This window comes from Pyrus communis, chromosome 7 (assembly GCF_963583255.1).
Source record: "Pyrus communis chromosome 7, drPyrComm1.1, whole genome shotgun sequence".
NCBI classification, from domain to species: domain Eukaryota; kingdom Viridiplantae; phylum Streptophyta; class Magnoliopsida; order Rosales; family Rosaceae; genus Pyrus; species Pyrus communis.
In genome coordinates, this window is record NC_084809.1 from 11,465,442 (window position 1) to 11,483,152 (window position 17,711).

Consider the following 17,711-nt stretch of genomic DNA (forward strand, 5'->3'; position numbering starts at 1 on the left):
TCTAGTGCTCTGCAAGGGCTGGGGTTTTGTAGCTCGGTTAAAGCATTCACCGGTGCACACAAGGTCCCAAGTTTAATCTCTCTCCTCCAGTTTCGCTTGGATTAACAAAGAATACAACGTTGTTCGCTATGAACGAAATTTCACTAAAAGTAAATAGATTGAAAGGGTCTTATTTTTGATAAAAATGGCAGAACAATCAGAAAACAAATTTGCCCTCACATTAATGGATTTTGGCCAATATCTTGTCAATGATATGGGATGATGGAGTTTTCAAATCTCCAAATTTGACATCTATACAAATTTCTGTAGTATTCATGACTTGTAGGGTGCAAATAAGATAGAAGAGTTGTGTCCACCAAAACCAAATGAGTTGGAGAGTGCAACTTTTATGTCCAACTTCTCCTTCTTTGGGCCGACAAGCACATTCATGTCCTCCTCATTTCCGATATGTAAATTAGAAACAAAATGCATTGAAAATATTCTGTGAAAATGTAAAATTTGATTATAAACGACTAGAGATGCATACCACGCTTTTGTCTGGATTTTCGAGATTGATGTTCGGATGGATGCATCCCGTCTGCATAGCCTACATTTTCAAGATTTGATTACAATGAATCTACTCTTAAGTCTTCTTTGCAAGCCAAAAGAAACAAGTTGTTCTTTTTTTGTATTCAACAATTGTCGTCCATGATAACTGATCTCATAACCTCGTCCAACAAAGTAGAGACTGTGACGAATGACGAAATTAAAACATGAGGCTGACTGACCTTGATTGTTGCAACAGCTTCCACAGCACCTGAGGCTCCCAGAAGGTGACCAATCATGGATTTTGTGGAGTTCACTCTTAGCTGCAATAACCAGAAATAGTTTTTCAGCACCAGAGTCACCTGATAACTAGAAAGATGTTTCGTTTTCACCTCTGGATTATTTCCAAAACATCGGATTAGAGCGCGATATTCTTTCAGATCACCCGTTGGTGTTGACGTAGCATACGCGTTTATGTAATTCACATCTTCTCTGTTGACCCCAGATTGAGCCAATGCTTTCTCTATGCAAAGAGCAACTCCTGTCCCTGGTTTTAGACATAAAGATGGACGGTGATGAGCAAACCATCAAGTCATTTTCGACATATCAATGCGATATTGATGCACGTCTGTTCTCACGTCCTGCATGGAGAAATTCTGGTGGTTAAAAGAGTTTTATACATACCGTCAGGATGAGGCTCAGTCATGTGGTACGCGTCACAAGTGAAGCTTCCACCTAGAAACTCGGCATAGATTTTCGCACCTCTTCTCTGTAATGAGAGGGGAAGAAGAGGGGTTGAGGCGGAAATATGTGGATGCACGAAACTTCAATGATCCATGGGAAAAATACAGAGATTGATTTGCAGCAAACCTTAGCGTGTTCTAGCTCTTCCAAGAGCAAAACTCCAGCTCCTTCTCCAATGACAAATCCGTCGCGATTCTTTTCAAATAGCAAATAAAATTTCAAGTTAGGGATGAGGGATACGAAAATCCTAGTTTGAGGCTGAGAGAAGATGCATTACAATATCCCAAGGGCATGAAGCTTTGGTCGGTTCACTATTCCTTTGAGACAGCGCCTTGCATGCCGAAAACCCTCCCAAGCCTGCACTTTAATGATCCATGAAACTCGAGTAAGTTCACACGCTGCAGGGATTGTAAACTGAATTACGATATGGAGAATGACAAGTAGTACACCTATGGGGATAATGGCTGCTTCGGATCCACCACAAAGCATCAGGTCCTGCAAATTTCAGCAAGTTTTGGTAAGAGCATTTGGTTAAATGATCCAAAGTGCACATTGTATATTATGTCTGTCTAAAAGCTGGTGAAAACTTACGGTTTCACCTCGCGAAATATGATATGCAGCATTCAGCATACAAAAGTTACTTGTTGCACAAGCTGTAGATATTGAGTAGTTAGGGCCCATCCAACCCTGCAATTCGACAACTTAGATATGGCTACAAGGTTTCAAAAACCTATCCGAAGATTCTAACACTTCCTCTAAACTTACCAAATCCATAGCTAGCATGGCAGAACCCATGTTAGTGGTCGAGAAAGGTATACAGAATGGATTCATCTTCTTGTACGAAATCCTCAATGCTTCTATTCCGTCATTAAAAACCTGACCGAGTTTATCATAAGTAGGTAAAAAGTAGAAGATACATAACCTAGTTCTTGAACCTTTTGAAGTAACTAGATAGTGCACACGAAAATAAATTTCGTGCTGTATTCCACATCGTGCCTCAAGACTCGAGCGATAGTCAAAACTGAAATTTTCTAGCTGTCTGAATTTGTAGCTAATTTGTATATAAACTGAATTTGTATATAAAGCTTAACTTACTTTCATGCCTCCGAGTGCAGAGCCAATTATGACTCCACATCTACTTTTATCTAAATTTCTGTTAACTTCTTCTGTGACCCCGCTATCTGCCAATGCCTTTTTCCCGGCAGTGATCAAGTAAAGCATAAATTTGTCTGCCCTCTTAGCGATCTTCGGTGAGACCCATCCGTCTGTTAAGAAACTCTTTATTTCTCCAGCAATTCTCTGTTGTAAAAGGAAAACTAGAGTCAACAAAAGTAGATGCAATGCAAAAGAATGAAACTGAGGCAAAGAAAACCTACTGTCGGAAATTGCGCGCAGTCAAAAGTCTCTATCTTACTTATGCCACTGATACCTTCAAGAAGACTGTTGTAGAAGACATCTGGATCATGTCCGAGAGGGGTTACCACACCCAATCCCGTAACAACAACCCGCCTTTGTTTCGTTGGAAGTTTTTTATTTGTTGTGACTTCCTCTGCATTTTGCACAGGCATAGTGATAGTTTTGCCTAACAACATGTTCAAAATGGCAGATCAAAACCATTAAGAGTTATCAGATCTATAAAGTACTTAGAAAGCAACAAGGGTGAACTTAACTACAACGAAATCCATGACAATCAAACAAAATAGTCACTTTCAAAAACGAATGCATAAATTGTTTACCAGAGTGAACAACCCCATTCATGCGCATTTGCCTTCCAGTCCTCGACGCGGTTTTTGACCCAAAGAAAGCCAAAGAGTCATACATTACTTCAAAATTGTAATAATTGTCACACGGCTCAAAATCTAGGCAAGAGCTCAAATTGCTAGCAGAAGCAACACCGACGCCATAGCTGCGTTTCAAAATGAGTTTCTTTCTCCTCGCCCCCTGAAACTTTCTCTTAGGAGACTGAAACATAGAGGACCTCATAGGGTGGTCTTTCTCATGTGCAGAAGATATGCAAGAAGAAACTATACGCGCAGAAGACGAAGCCATTGAAGACAATGAGAAAATTCACACAGCCAAAACCAAGAAGTTCCCCGGATGGAAAATCTAAAAAAGGGTTGCAATATATAAGAAAAATAAAATTGAGAAGCCAAATCAAGCATGCATAAAGAACCAAAAACCCTCTATAAACCCTATATTATTTTCCTGGAACTGAGAAGACCATTTAAATAAGGGAAGTTAGATGTTTGAACTGTCTAGCCAAAATGTTTTAACTTCCCTCCTCACACAAATTCTCTCTTCCTAAAAATTAGCAACTTTGGTGCCCTCACGAAGAAAAGGCAGGCATGCAGTGCCCCAAACAAGGAGACTAGCGATAACACTTGCGTAAAACGGTACGTGAATGGCTTGGGATACTGCCGCCGCATTAACACCTCAGTTGCAGGTAAGTTTCTTTCCTACACGAAAGAAATTCCGGGGGATGACACTCCACAAAGAATTTCAAACATCTCCACCTCTATCCCCATGCTATAGAAACTAAAATTGAATGGGAAGACTTACAAGTTGGTTTGGCTTCTGCTTAACAAAAAAGCAGTGTACTGCTACATCAGCATCCGCAACTGCAAAATTAAGCCAGCCAAAAGCAGCAAGCTGGCGGTTTCCTAATTTCATGCAGTGAAGCAACGGACCCAAGTATTTATTTATCGGCTTAAAAAGGATGCTTAAAAGATATTCCATGGCATTCTGAATATTCCTGCGGGCACATCATTTCCTATAATTTATAAACCGGCATTTTGTCAATATTTCGTAAACTTGTAGTGTTGACAAAATTGTGGTGTCATATGAGCTAGCACTACTCGTGACGTGCCCATGTTTTATCAAAGATAATATTTGGTTGGAAACAATGTGTGTCGAAAAACAAAGACGTCATATTTGTCGTCATAAGCACAAGTACAATATCAACACCAAAAAATAAAAATATCAAAGCTAAACGTACTCCTAACAAGTTGCTGGCTTTTCGTCCCCTGTAACATAGGAGGCTTGGGGATCAAGTCAGATGAAGTGCTTAACTTCCCACAATATATAAGAAGAAAAGCCTAAGAGCATCTCCAAATGAGATGTCAAAATTACCACGTAGGCATACAACAGTAAAAAAAATGGCAACAAACTCTCTCCAACCGAGCCTTCAATTTCTTAGGTGGCACTGAGTCATTTGAAGGCAAAGTCTTTTGCTGTCAAATTTGACACCAGATGTCAAATTTATTAAATGATATTTTAATAGATTAATATAATATATAATAAATGTTGTTATGTTTTTGAAATATTTGATTGGTTGCCTTAATTATTAGACTCCACAAAAAGATAAAAAGTTAAAAAGTTTATTAAATGACATTATTATTTAACATTCGGATGGAGCAAAATATTGTACAAAATGTCAAATTGCCACATAACCTATCAACTATCGTTTTGATGTTTAAAATTTGACATCTCATTTGAAGATGCTCTAAGGTGCTAAACCATAAAGCATCCCACTTTTGTCAAAGATAGCCGTCCATGTGTAATTGGGTGGCTATCTTTAGACGTGCTCGTAAATATAACAGAGAATAATTAGGAAAACGAAGGTCACCCAGCTAGGCTTTAACATCAAAATGACCTTGTTTGGAGTACGAGAACAATATCAAACACATACATAAGCAAAAATCCCATGGGAATGAAGGTTGCCCTATCCAAAACCTAGCTAGAGCTTGGAGAGATTCTTATTTAGGGATTCAGCTTGCCGGTTTCGGAATTAAGACAAGGAATGACGAATATGAGAAAAAGGGCCTCCGTTTCGTAAAATTTGTGAAAAATGTCAATTGATCCGTAGGCGGGGACGAACACCACGACGATCGAGGTCATTGCTCTGCTTCGGCAGAGCTTTTAACGAGATCCTAGGCCAGGCGGGGTTACCCAAATTTAAGCATATCAATGAGCAAAGAAAAAGAAACTTATAAGTATTCTCCTAGTAACGACAAACGAACCGAGAATAGCCCAACTTAAAAATCAGACGTGTCACATTTATAGCGTGATTAATGCAACGCTGAATATGACCGGACGACTTTTACAATTAATTTGAGATTGGCTTTCGAAAAGGTTGATCAAACATGTCACATAATTTGGTGCCTGACCGAAAAATTTTATCCTGGGCTTGGGCTCCTTCCCATCTAGCAAAAGAAAAGGCTTGTGAGTTTGTAAATTTTCAAAATTTAAATTGTTTTCCTCTACCGTTGCATGATTGCAACGGTCGTATAAAACTCTTTGAGATGTGTGCAGCGTGGTCTCAGAATTGATAATTCCGCTTTTTATAATCCTCAATTTCCCACCTTTCCGCCCAAACCTTTAGCTCAAAAGAACCCTTTCTGGTGTTTCAGCAATAAACCAAGATAACCCATCAATGGCTGCCCCTAAGCAATCCAAAAATCGTCGATACGAAGAAAAAGATGAAGACTTGTGGGAAATCGGAGAGTCCGAGTCCGACCCAGAATACGATTCGGATGAGTCAATGAAGGACCCGACTTACCGCATTCTCGAAGAAACCCACGCCAAGTTCTCAAATCTCTCGATCAAGGGTAAATCAAAGGCTCGGTTAGTGTCTGGTTTACCTGAAAGAAATCTATGTTAATGGGTTCTTTCGTTTGTCTTTAAATTTTGAATTAATCTATGATTAATGAGTGATTAAGGGTTGGAATTGAAATGGGTATTGTTCGATTTGCAGAATTGTTAAGGATAATGATGTCGGTAGTGAAGCAGAAGTTGATGGACAGGAGGTGGTTGTGCCTGAGCTGAACGAGAAGGATAGACAAAGCTTTGAAAATGTTCAGAAGATTATTGAAGGTTAGCCCAGAAATTTAAGTACCAATGTGGTTCTGTGAATTGTGGGCCAATCGATTGTGAAAATGCAAAATGTGGTCGTTGTCAGTTTTGATAAGTTTGGTTTCTGTGTGATTGTTTGGTGGCAGCTAGACAGATTGAGAAACTGAAAGTGGAGCAATGTAAGCTGTACCTTAGGAAGAACGGGTTGAGACTCACCGGAAATAAAGACACGCTTATTCGGCGCATTAAGGAGCATTTAGAGTAATTTCAGCCACTTTGGTAGCTTTTGGAGATCTGAGTTGTTTTTTCTCCCCATTTCTGAAGTTTGTTTGTGTTTTTGCAGGATTTTGAATGGTGGAGGTGAGAAGAAGTACCCGGCATCTACCTTTGTTTTGAATTGTAAAGGTATATAATTGATAAGTTCATGGCAAATTGTTATTACCAGCATTATTATCTTCGGTCCAAAGGCCATGTGTCAAAACAAGGATCGTTGCCCACTGCCCGAAAATCCTAAGGTCATCTTTTCAATGATATCATTCATTGTGTATGTTGAATTTGCTTTCACTGAGAGTGGTGTACTGAACATTTTTCGTTCCTCTATGTTTAACAACTGAAGAGTAATGTGACCTTGTCCAGGGGATGCATGCACTGGTGATGTCGTCATGTTTGAACAAAATGTTTATGAAATGTAAGCCGTTGTTTGTATTTGTGTTCTTTTGTTTCCCTTTACAATTGGAGATAAACTGGAACAGCATTTGCTCTTTGTTTAAAAATGGGAACTGTTGGAATATGATCAAAGCATTTTCTAGTTGATTTGAAGCGGCCTGAACTATTCTCTTTCTCATTAAGACAGGGAATTAGGATGAAGTGAATGTTCATTCTTTGTGCTGCTACTCTCTATTCCACTAGCCGCACAAGTTGTTACCGTGTGCATTGGTATTCTATTCTTAATCTTTTCTTATTTTGCAGGTTTGACATAGCATCGCGGAGTGGAAGAGGCCCTCCATGTGGAACAAGGATTGTTGCAGGTAGGATTGTGAAAGAAAGCTATGGAGCTGCTAAACAGCAGCACACCTTTACAGTGAGTCAAAGTATCTTATGATTTTGTTAACGAGATGCATATGTATTTTTAGATTGAAATAGAGCTTGCATGAAATTAGAGTGGATGGAAAGTAATAAGCACCAGATTTTTAGCTGACTCAAGATTCGTAGCTAGACACCTAGAACTCAATAAGCAAGTTCTTATTTTCATATGCTAAAAGTGCTGTTTTTGTAAATGCTGAGCAGATTGAAGTACTCTGGAGCAAAGGGGAGACACCACTTCCTCCACTCCATCCCCTCCTAATTAAGGGCCGGAACCTGTACCGTTTGAAAACTTTGAGACAGGTCTGCTCTAAGTAACTTCTGTTCCTTTGCCATCGTTGTCATTGGTAACCGTTTTTAAGATAATCAACTCTTGCTGTCAACTGTAGAAATGGGAAGATGAAGGGGAGAGGCAGAAAGTCTTGATGGAAAAGCACTCTAGGGGATCTCTTGCTAGGTCTGACAGGGAAGCACGGGTCCAAGAGAAGGAAATAAGGAAAGTGCTCAAGACAAATCGGTATTGGATCTGATTGCACTTGAAACTAGTTTTTATGTCTGTATTTACTAATTTGTCTCACTTCACTCATCTGTGCTGTCATTTCTGCACTTCAGGGTTTCAAGAAAGGGAGGACCGGAAAAGAACAAGTCTCAGTTGAACTCAACCTCGGTGCTGAAATCATCTCTTCAACCTCAACAATCTGTTTCACTTGTTAACTCAGCAAACCTACATCAACCAGTTGGTATATCAGTTGGTTCAGGAAACATGAAAGCGGGAGCTCAGCAGTTGGGATTGTTTTCTCATTCAGCAAAACCAGCAACTCAACCTCACCAATCAGAATTTACTGCCTATTCGCAAAAGCCAGCCACAGGACCTCCAGCTATAAGCTCGGGCTTTTTTGTTGATTCCAGAAAAGTGACATATCAGCCTCAACTGAGAAGGAACACTACAATGCAAGATAGGTATTTCAACCAAGCTTCTCAGAACTTGGATGCGAGTACAAATCCAAGCAACATACAAAGAGTGTATAATAGAACCGGAGAGGTTCTGGTTAACATCTATGACAACAAATCTAATGCTTATACTGTCCAAGGAATATCATTCCAGGGTCATCAAAGACAGCCGTTGGCAAGTGTAAACCACTTCCTTCCCACGTGTCCACGAGGGCAAAAGCAGATGTGCCGACATTATGCTCAGGGTAGATGTTACTATGGAGAGAGATGCAAGTTTTCTCATGAAAATGAACTGAGGGAAGAAAGGTGGTCTCAGCAGCAAAGTTACTACGGAGAGAGATGCAAGTTTTCTCATGAAAATAATGAGGGAAGAGAGGTGGCCTCCGCAGCAAAGGAATTTTGAGTTATCAAGGAGACAGCGGCAAATTTTCCAATGAAATGAGAGAGAATTACAGCGGAAGGATGATGGAAGACAGGTGCCTCACGTGCAAAGGTGGTTTTAGAGGAAGCAATAGCAGTTCTGGAGGAACATGGTGATTGAATGAACATGAGAAATCTAGCTCAGCTAGTTCAATTTTGCTGATATTATTTTGTTTCTCTGTGACTGGTGAACAACGTTTTGGCGAAGCTCAGTAGCTTCCGAGATATGTGGTTCCCGCTATTTTTCTGCAATTGAAACAGCTCTTGTCGTTGTTCCTTGTTATACTAACCGTGAAGTCTCCTGTTGAAGCTTTTAGTTGTGCACCATCTTTATAGATACAAGCATCAAATACCATATGCTTTGATTTTTCTCATAAGCATCAAAATATCTCAAGGGATTCTTTTGCCTACTGCAACTGCGTCTGATCACAGTTCCCACTCAAAGTCTGCTTGCTGGAGCTGCTGCACCTAGTAACAACTCAAACCCTATTGCTCAAGACGGTTAACGGTCTGTCAAGTAGGAATCACTTCTACTCGCAAGGGTTTTTGGTGGAAGTGCTTTTGTTAGAAGCACAAAAAATTAAATATCACAGTTCTATTGCAAAATCATGTCCCATTTCTTGTTTGAAACATTGTAGAAAGCGCTTTGAGTTATTCAAAAACTGGAAAAATAGAAAGTAAACAGTAGGTAGTGCCAAAATAAGCTCCAAGCCAACATGTCCGGGCCCCACATGTAGAATATTATCTAATAATTTTCTTAAAAGGGTACAAAAGGATCAGATATTCACTCAGTCCCAAAAACAGATCTAGTTGATCAAGCACGGTTCTCCATTTCTCTCATCCAAAATTCAGCAAAGAATTTAACCAGCAACAAATCAGGGTTTTGCAAATTTCAACTCACAGGTTAGTCTGTTGGTTTGAGTGGATGGATCATCATGCTTTCTTTGTCTAATGGATTTCAAGCAGCTCTCTTAATTGTTTTAGTGCTAATTCTGAAGTTTCATGCTGTTCTGCATATATTTTTGAGGCAGGAAAATCTAAAATTCAGGAGTTTCTGAATATTTGACATTTTAAGATTGTTTTAGCGTAATATGTTTCATCAAACAATGAGATTCCAAGTGAAATATACTTTTTTGTAGTTGTCAGTGATTATATAGTAGATTGCTCGAAAGCTAGGAGTTGTAAATGTTTATGTTTCCAGGATAAATGGCATCTGAACCCGTCAATGTCAATGAGTACCAAGAATTGGCTAGGCGAGCCCTTCCGAAAATGTACTATGATTTTCACGCTGGGGGAGCTGAGGACCAGCACACGCTAAAAGAGAACGTTGAAGCATTTCGCAGAATCACGTAAATGTTTAGTTCTACTGCTAAATGCTCAAAAATATGGTATAATTACATGAGTGATACCAGTGTCTTTGTTCCAGGTTGCGGCCTAGAATTCTCGTCGATGTTAGCAGAATAGATATGTCAACCACCGTATTGGGTTACAAAATTTCAGCGCCTATAATGCTTGCTCCTACTTCTATGCATCAGTTAGCTCACCCCGAAGGTCTAAAATCTAAACCGCCTTCCAAAGAGTTCTCCGTTGAGATTGGTTTAGGATACTAACTTCTACCAGCTCTTTTATATCGAATACAGGAGAGGTTGCCACTGCTAGAGCAGCAGCTGCATGTAACACCATAATGGTATTCTATGAGTTACGACATGCATTGAGCGAATATGCGTTGTTTGGTGTATAAATTGTAGTGTTTTCGTTGTAGATTTTGTCCAGTATATCTAGCTGCACTGTGGAGGAGGTTGCTTCCAGCTGCGATGCTGTTCGGTTCTTTCAACTATATGTATTTTTTCACTCTTTAGCTTAATTTTGTTTTACAGTGATATTTCTTCTTATTTCCTTCATTTTTAAGTCTCTATCCTGCCTATCAGATCTCAAACTGTCAAACGGTACACTTTGTTTGAACAGGTTTTCAAGAGGCGAGATATATCAGCTCAGATAGTTCGCAGAGCTGAAGAAAACGGATACAAGGCTATTGTCCTAACGGTTGATGCTCCCAGACCTGGTCGAAGAGAGGCAGACATAAAGAATAAGTTTGTCAACCCCCATTTTTTTCTTTGATTGTTTTATTTCTCCATGCTTTGCGATTTGTTGCTTTTAAAGTATGATTGGAAAGGGAACTTTTCTGTATATTATCATGTCGAATGTTGTTCTGTTAAATCTTATGTGGTACATCGAATTATATCTTGTGTATCTCGATTGAAACATGATTGTGACAACTGCTGCAGAATGGTAGCACCTCCATTGAGGAATTTCGAAGGCCTTATATCAACCAAAGTAGACTCTGTGAGTGGAATAGTTAAATCCTGAACACTTTAGTCCAAATGTGCAATGTTTCTCAGCTGTATCATCCAAGTGAAAGGTTCGTTTTTCTCCACACGCATGACATTTTCTCTGCAGGATAAAGGGTCGAACTTGGAAGCTTTTGCCAAAGTGGCCTATGATGCTTCTCTGTGCTGGGAGGTATAAATCAGTAGACTCATCTGATTGCGTTTTCATATGCTTGTAGACAATCTGTTAGAGAACTTATTATGTGCCGATGTGCTAGGTGGTTTCTTTCTTCTTGAAGCTTAGTTATTGCGTTGTTCGTGTGTGCAGGACATAAGATGGCTGAAATCTATTACAAACTTGCCAATTCTAATCAAGGGGGTACTCATTCATGAAGATGGTAACTGATGATCAAGGCTCCATATTTTGATATCTTACCTTCTGTAAATATAAAACTCAAACCGAAAGATCTAGAAAATGTTCTCTAATTCTTCACGAATCCAAAACAGGGCATGCTTATTGTTACTCAAACAACCCCATGTTTGAGATACATTGGTTCAATTGTTTAAGTTGGCGTACCCCCAATTATCCCTTCTGAATGCCTGTTGTTTTACCATATTTCAGCAAGAAAGGCTGTGGAAGTAGGTGTTGCTGGGATTGTTGTCTCGAACCATGGAGCCCGCCAACTGGATTATACTCCCTCCACTATTTCTGTCCTGGAAGAGGTGCAACTCTATCTCTAATTCATCATTTTTTTTTCTGGCGTAACTTGTTAAGACACAAAAATGGTGTAACTTCCACATTAGAAGAAAACGTGCAAATGCTTTTTGCTGTTACAAGCCGACTCGAAAACTTCGTAAGAATGTTCAATCACCATATTCTATCCATAATGTATTCAGGTGGTTCATGCTGTTGGAGGAAAAGTTCCTATTCTTTTCGATGGAGGAGTACGCCGAGGAACAGACGTGTTCAAGGCGTTAGCTCTTGGTGCACAAGCTGTCCTTGTAAGAATCATATCCACCACATTGCTTGTCAATCTCCTGATATGATTCCTTAAATTGCTTCTACTATAGTGGCTTTTCTCATTGATCAATGCACATCTTACTGAAGGTGGGAAGGCCTGTTGTCCACGGCCTCGCAGCAGACGGAGAACGGGGAGTGAGGCGGGTGATCGAAATGCTGAAGAACGAGTTTGAGCTCACAATGGCCCTTTCTGGCTGTCCTAGTATTAGGGATATCACCAGGAGCCATGTGAGAACAGAAAGTGATAAACTCCATTCAATGCTCTAATTTAATTTACGGAAAGTGATTTCCGCACACCTATTTTCTTTCCCTCAACGCCCGTGTATTTCCCGTCTCTGGATTGAATAAATCAAAGGTGTGCAGAAGGAGAAATAGGTTGTGCGGGAATCATTTTCCTATTTTAAAAGCATCGATTAAAATAATATTATGCAGAGACGTGGATGGAGTGAGATCATCAGTAAACTGCAGATTCTAAAACTAGCTGTTGTAATTTAACTTTCTTAAAGACAAGACTTGTTTGAAAAAAATTCCACTTCTATTCGATTTTCTTTAGCTTTGGTCTCATTTGTTTATATGATTGATTGCTTTAGGGTAGTAGAATCATCATTTAGAGCTTAATCGTTTGGTTTCTAGTCTCGTATTGGTTAATCGCTTCGATTTTAGATTTTATCAAACCGTGGCAACGTACCAAAGCTCTGAGGAGCACTTTATACCTAAATAATCAATCATACCAATAAATGGGATCAAGTTAGAAGAAAATTGAAAAATAATTTTTTTTTCAATTTTAACCATGACGTCAATGCATAGAGAATTTTCGGTCAATTTACCATCCAGGTTGCTTTCACCATTTAATTGCATTTCAAGAGTCATTATCTTTGGATGTAGCGAAAAAAGAAAAAACAAATCTTCTTTAACATGACGGTGTGACGTCATTTCACATACAAACGTTATAATTCGAACTGTTTATTCTTTTATAGATGATCTTTACATGATGGTAAAAAGAATGTCTGATTCCGTATATAATATTTGTGTACAATGAAATGATGTTACGTCGTCGTGTAAAAAAAAATTACTATTTACACGCAAACTGTTATCCTTAAAATATCAAGGGTGGCCACTAGCGAAAAGAAAAGTTCACTTTCGAACAAAAATTGGCCAAACACGCATTCCATGATTCTATGCTCTTCCACTTTCTCAAGCCCCATTCCCACAAAGAAAGTTTTTTCCTTTTTCTCCAATCAATAATTGCATAGAAGTTTCCAACTCTCAAATAGGGCTGGTTTGGTATTGTTGTGCTTTGAAAAAAAACTGCTTCTGCTGTGCTGTGAGAATAAGCAGCTGTGAAATAAAGCAGCAGAGTGTTTGGTAAACTTTTTTGTAAAAGTGCTTTTGAAAAAAAAAAGCAGCATTAGAGTGTTTTGTAAACTTTTATGTAAAACAGATGTGAAAAAAAGCCGGTTTTTCAAAGTTAGGTTTTGCAGCTTTTTGTTTTTAGCTTTTTTTCATCCAAAACTGTGAAAAAAAGCTGAAGCTGAGTGTTTACCAAACACAAAAACAGCTCCCAGCTTTTTTTGATAGCAGCTTTTTTCAGAATCACCTCAGTACCAAACCAGGTCTAAGTTTCATCAGTTCATCATGCCTTCTTAATTTTTTTTAGTTTTTGATGGTGTATTAGCTAATTTAGCTTATCATATTGACGCTTTTAGCTCTCCAGTATTACTTTTCAGATTACTAAATATTGTTATTCGTCATGGGCCTCGCAGGCATGCTAGGAATTTACTTAAACATGAAATTGGCGGGTGCGAGCGTGTCACTACTAGATGCCGCTAGTAGACGGCTTTTGAATGATTGAGGTTGCGCCTGAGTTCGACTTCTGACCAAGAGATTGTGCCATTGAGTGGGAGTGGCTCAAATCAAGGTTGCTGGAAATGTAAATGACAGAGGAAAGTAAATGACTGGTATTATAGATTGTTTGTGAACTAAATGACTGGAAATGAGTTATACATAAACTACGTAGGAGATTGATACTACCGGATGAGTAGCAGAGCTAATAAACTAGACAAAAGACAGCTTTTTTAAGGAATCTATTGCTAAAAGAACTGGGATCTGGGCTGATAACAACTTTTGGATGCAAATCTAGATTGAGATTAGAGTTTGTATGTTTATTTGATTGATTGAGTGTCCCTAATCCTTGTGCCTCTGCTTCTTTATATAGAGATATGAGGGAGCCCCCTTGCTGAGAACACCAATCCTGTCCGCATGCATTCCATTTGCCAGCTTGCATGTGAAATAATATTTAAAAAGGCCAACTTGCACTTCCACCTCATGTTTCCAACACATGTCTCCACTACTTGCAATAAACTAATAATTAAAAGAAGTAAGGTGACTTGTTTCCTCCATATGTCCACTTCCGCGTCTGCATATTATCTTCCAATCCAAAAGCAAGCATTTGTTTTAATTAAACAAAGCTCTTGGCAAACCTCCATCACTCAAACAAAAGGAAAAAGCATTATTATAATATCAAACTATCCCACCTGCAGCCAAATATCCTTCCAAGTTAGCCTTCTCTGACAACAATCCTCCAAATACCAAATGGCCCAAATGAGTAAAAATGGGTACATTTTAGGTGCAAACAAATATTAAAAAGAATTGAGCAGTTGGATGAATGTGTTAACCAACCCAATTGATTGAATTTTCTGGTGTTTAAGACAGCTAGAGTGCTCGAAACCCGAAAGCAGAACTAGTCGATCAAGCACGGTTCTCCATTTCTCTCATCCAAAATTCAGCAAAGAATTTAACTCACAGGTTAGTCTGTGTTGGTTTGAGTGGATGGATCATTATGCTTTCTTTGTCTAGTGGATTTCAAGCAGCTCTGTTAATTGTTTTAGTGCTAGTTCTGAACTTTCATGCTTTCCTGCATATATTTTTTGAGGCAGGAAAATATAAAATTCAGGAGTTTCTGAATATTTAGCGTAATATGTTTCATCAAACTTTGAGATTCCAAGTCAAATATAGTGTTTTTTTTTTCAGTAGTTTTCACTCAGTGACTATATGGTGTCATCTAGGATAGATTGCTCGAAAACTCGAAAGCTAGGAGTCGTTAATGTTTATGTTTCCAGGATAAATGGCATCCGAACCCGTCAATGTGAATGAGTACCAAGAATTGGCTAGGCAAGCCCTTCCGAAGATGTACTATGACTTTTACACTGGGGGAGCTGAGGACCAGCACACGCTAAAAGAGAACGTTGAAGCATTTCGCAGAATCACGTAAATATTTAAATCTACTGCTAAATGCTCGAAAATATGGTATAATTACATGAGTGATACCTGTGTCTTTGTTCCAGGTTGCGGCCTAGAATTCTCATCGATGTTAGCAAAAAAGATATGTCAACTACCGTATTGGGTTACAAAATTTCAGCGCCCATAATGCTTGCTCCGACTTCTATGCATCAGTTAGCTCACCCCGAAGGTCTAAAATCCAAACTGCCTTCCAAAGAGTTCTCCGTTGAGATTGGTTTAGGATACTAACTGCTACCAGCTCTTTTATATCGAATACAGGAGAGGTTGCCACTGCTAGAGCAGCAGCTGCATGTAACACCATAATGGTATTCTATGAGTTACGACATGCATTGAGCGAATATGCGTTGTTTGGTGTATAAATTGTAGTATTTTCGTTGTAGATTTTGTCCAGTATATCTAGCGGCACTGTGGAGGAGGTTGCCTCCAGCTGCGATGCTGTTCGGTTCTTTCAACCATATGTATTTTTTCACTCTTTAGCTTGATTTTGTTTTACAGTGATATTTCTTCTTATTTCCTTCATTTTTAAGTCTCTATCCTTAAAATATCAAGAGTGGCCCACTAGTGAAAAGAAAAGTTCACTTTTGAAAAATAATTGGCCAAACACGCATTTCATGATTCTATGCTCTTCCACTTTCTCAGGCCCCATTCCCACAAAGAAAGTTTTTTTCTTTTTTCTCTAATCAGTAATTCAGCAAATAAGTTTCCAACTCTCAAATAAATTTCATCAGTTCATCATGCTTTCTTAATTTTTGTAGTTTTTAATGGTGTATTCGCTTACCATATTGAAGCTTTTTCCTCTGCAGTAATACTTTTCAGATTACAAAAATAAAAAAGAATTTTGAGTAGTTGGATGAATGTGTTAACCAACCCCATTGATTTAATTTTCTGGTGTTTAAGGCAGCTAGATTGCTTGAAACGCAAAAACTGACAACAATCGGTTGACTAATGAATTTGTATGTTTTCAAGGATAAATGGCATCATCAGAACCTGTCAATGTGAATGAATTTCAACAACTGGCTAGGCAAGTCCTTCCGAAACTGCACTGCGATTACTATACAGGGGGAGCTGAGGACGAGCACATGCTACAGGAGAACGTTGAAGCATTTTGCAGAATCATGTAAACTGCCGGCTGATGTTTACTGTGAAGTAATGCAGTATAATATTACGTGACTGACTGATTCGTGTGTTTTGTTCCAGGTCACGGCCTAGATTTTTTGTCGAAGTTAGCTGAATAGACATGTCAAATACTGTGTTGGGGTACAAAATCTCAGCGCTGATAATGATTGCTCATACTGCAAGGCAGCAGCCAGCTCACCCCGAAGATCTAAAATCTATATACCGCCTTTCAAGAGTTCTCTGTTGAGATTGGGTTAGGACACTAATTTCTACCAGCTCTTTTATATCGAATACAGGAGAGGTTGCTACTGCTAGAACAGCAGCTTCATGTAACACCATAATGATATATGTTTGAGTAACTTACGACTTGCATTAGCTAATACGCGTTGTTTACTATTTGAATTGTAGCTTTTCCGTTGTAGATTTTGTCCAGTAGGTTTTCCTGTACCGTGGAGGAGGTTGCTTCCAGCTGCAACGCTGTTCGGTTCTTTCAATTGTATGTACTTATTCTCACTTGAGGTCGTTTCAATTTTCGGTAGCTCTGATTTCTATTTTATTAGTTACTATCCCTTCCAGCCTATCAGAGCTCATCAAGTTATCAAACAGAACGGTTTTCTGAACAGGTTTACGAGGGAATATCAGCTGAGATACCTCGCAGAGCTGAAAAAAGCTGGATACCAAGCCTTTCCTAACCGTCGATGCTCCCATATTCGGTCGATGGTAGGCAGACATAAAGAATCGGTTGTGTCATCCTACTTTATTACAAATATGTTGTTTTGCTGACACTTATGTTGTTCATTGAATAATATCTTATGCATCTCGTTTAGCAAATGCGGTCACAACCGTCGCAGAAGGGTTGAAGCTCGATTGAAGAATTTGGAAGTAACTTCTTGCGCTGATGAAACTTTGCGTAGCGTAAATCTGTATATTGTGATATATCCATAACGATGAGCAGATGTATGTTGAGAATCAATGTCAATTGTAGGTGAAGTAGTTGGATGTTGTAGGTGAAGTAAGTGTGTGAGGTTGGTGAAGTAAGTGGAGGTTGTAGGTGAAGTAAGTGTGTGAGGTTGGTGAAGTAAGTGGAGGTTGTAGGTGAAGTAGGTGGATGTTGTAGGTGAAGTAAGTGTGTGGTATAGCTTTCATTTGGTTTGCTATAAATACCCAAGTCCTCAAGCATTGTATATCATCCAAGGAAAAACAAAGTCTAGAGCTAAATAAGAAAAGCTTTGCTAATTAGTTTGTTTGTGTGAGCTTTCTTTAAGAGTGTGCTCTATTTTCTTCTTCTTGGGATCATTAGAGTTATCTTGGATACTCTTCTTATTCAACAATTGGTATCAGAGCCAAGTCGGTCAGGGATCGTTCTTGGTAGA

The 17,711-nt window shown here is 39.0% G+C and overlaps 2 protein-coding genes, 1 long non-coding RNA gene and 1 pseudogene across 3 annotated transcripts; 3 read left to right on the forward strand and 1 right to left on the reverse strand.

Moving 5' to 3' along the window:
- Positions 1-312: 312 nt before the first annotated feature.
- Positions 313-3,318, reverse strand: LOC137740557 (3-oxoacyl-[acyl-carrier-protein] synthase II, chloroplastic-like). The gene is made up of 13 exons (XM_068480400.1): positions 3,006-3,318; positions 2,646-2,851; positions 2,365-2,568; positions 2,035-2,145; positions 1,861-1,956; positions 1,719-1,764; positions 1,547-1,626; positions 1,396-1,464; positions 1,210-1,294; positions 918-1,072; positions 768-848; positions 527-586; positions 313-432 (listed from the first exon to the last, which is right to left on the reverse strand). Exons 1-13 carry the CDS (start codon positions 3,316-3,318, stop codon positions 313-315), a joined length of 1,626 nt encoding a protein of 541 aa, XP_068336501.1.
- Positions 3,319-5,660: 2,342 nt separating this feature from the next.
- Positions 5,661-8,591, forward strand: LOC137740558 (zinc finger CCCH domain-containing protein 62-like; annotated as a pseudogene).
- A 735-nt stretch (positions 8,592-9,326) lies between these two features.
- Positions 9,327-12,474, forward strand: LOC137739683 (peroxisomal (S)-2-hydroxyacid oxidase GLO4-like). Its single transcript, XM_068479345.1, has 12 exons — positions 9,327-9,477; positions 9,776-9,923; positions 10,001-10,125; positions 10,215-10,261; positions 10,337-10,414; positions 10,540-10,664; positions 10,860-10,917; positions 11,032-11,094; positions 11,230-11,299; positions 11,524-11,624; positions 11,799-11,903; positions 12,010-12,474. Exons 2-12 carry the CDS (start codon positions 9,781-9,783, stop codon positions 12,187-12,189), a joined length of 1,095 nt encoding a protein of 364 aa, XP_068335446.1. The 5' UTR covers positions 9,327-9,477; positions 9,776-9,780; the 3' UTR covers positions 12,190-12,474.
- A 1,993-nt stretch (positions 12,475-14,467) lies between these two features.
- LOC137739685 (uncharacterized) lies at positions 14,468-17,465 on the forward strand. The gene is made up of 7 exons (XR_011069103.1): positions 14,468-14,727; positions 15,042-15,189; positions 15,267-15,680; positions 16,189-16,339; positions 16,420-16,838; positions 16,962-17,058; positions 17,166-17,465. It is a non-coding gene; the product is annotated as an uncharacterized lncRNA (long non-coding RNA).
- Positions 17,466-17,711: the final 246 nt, after the last annotated feature.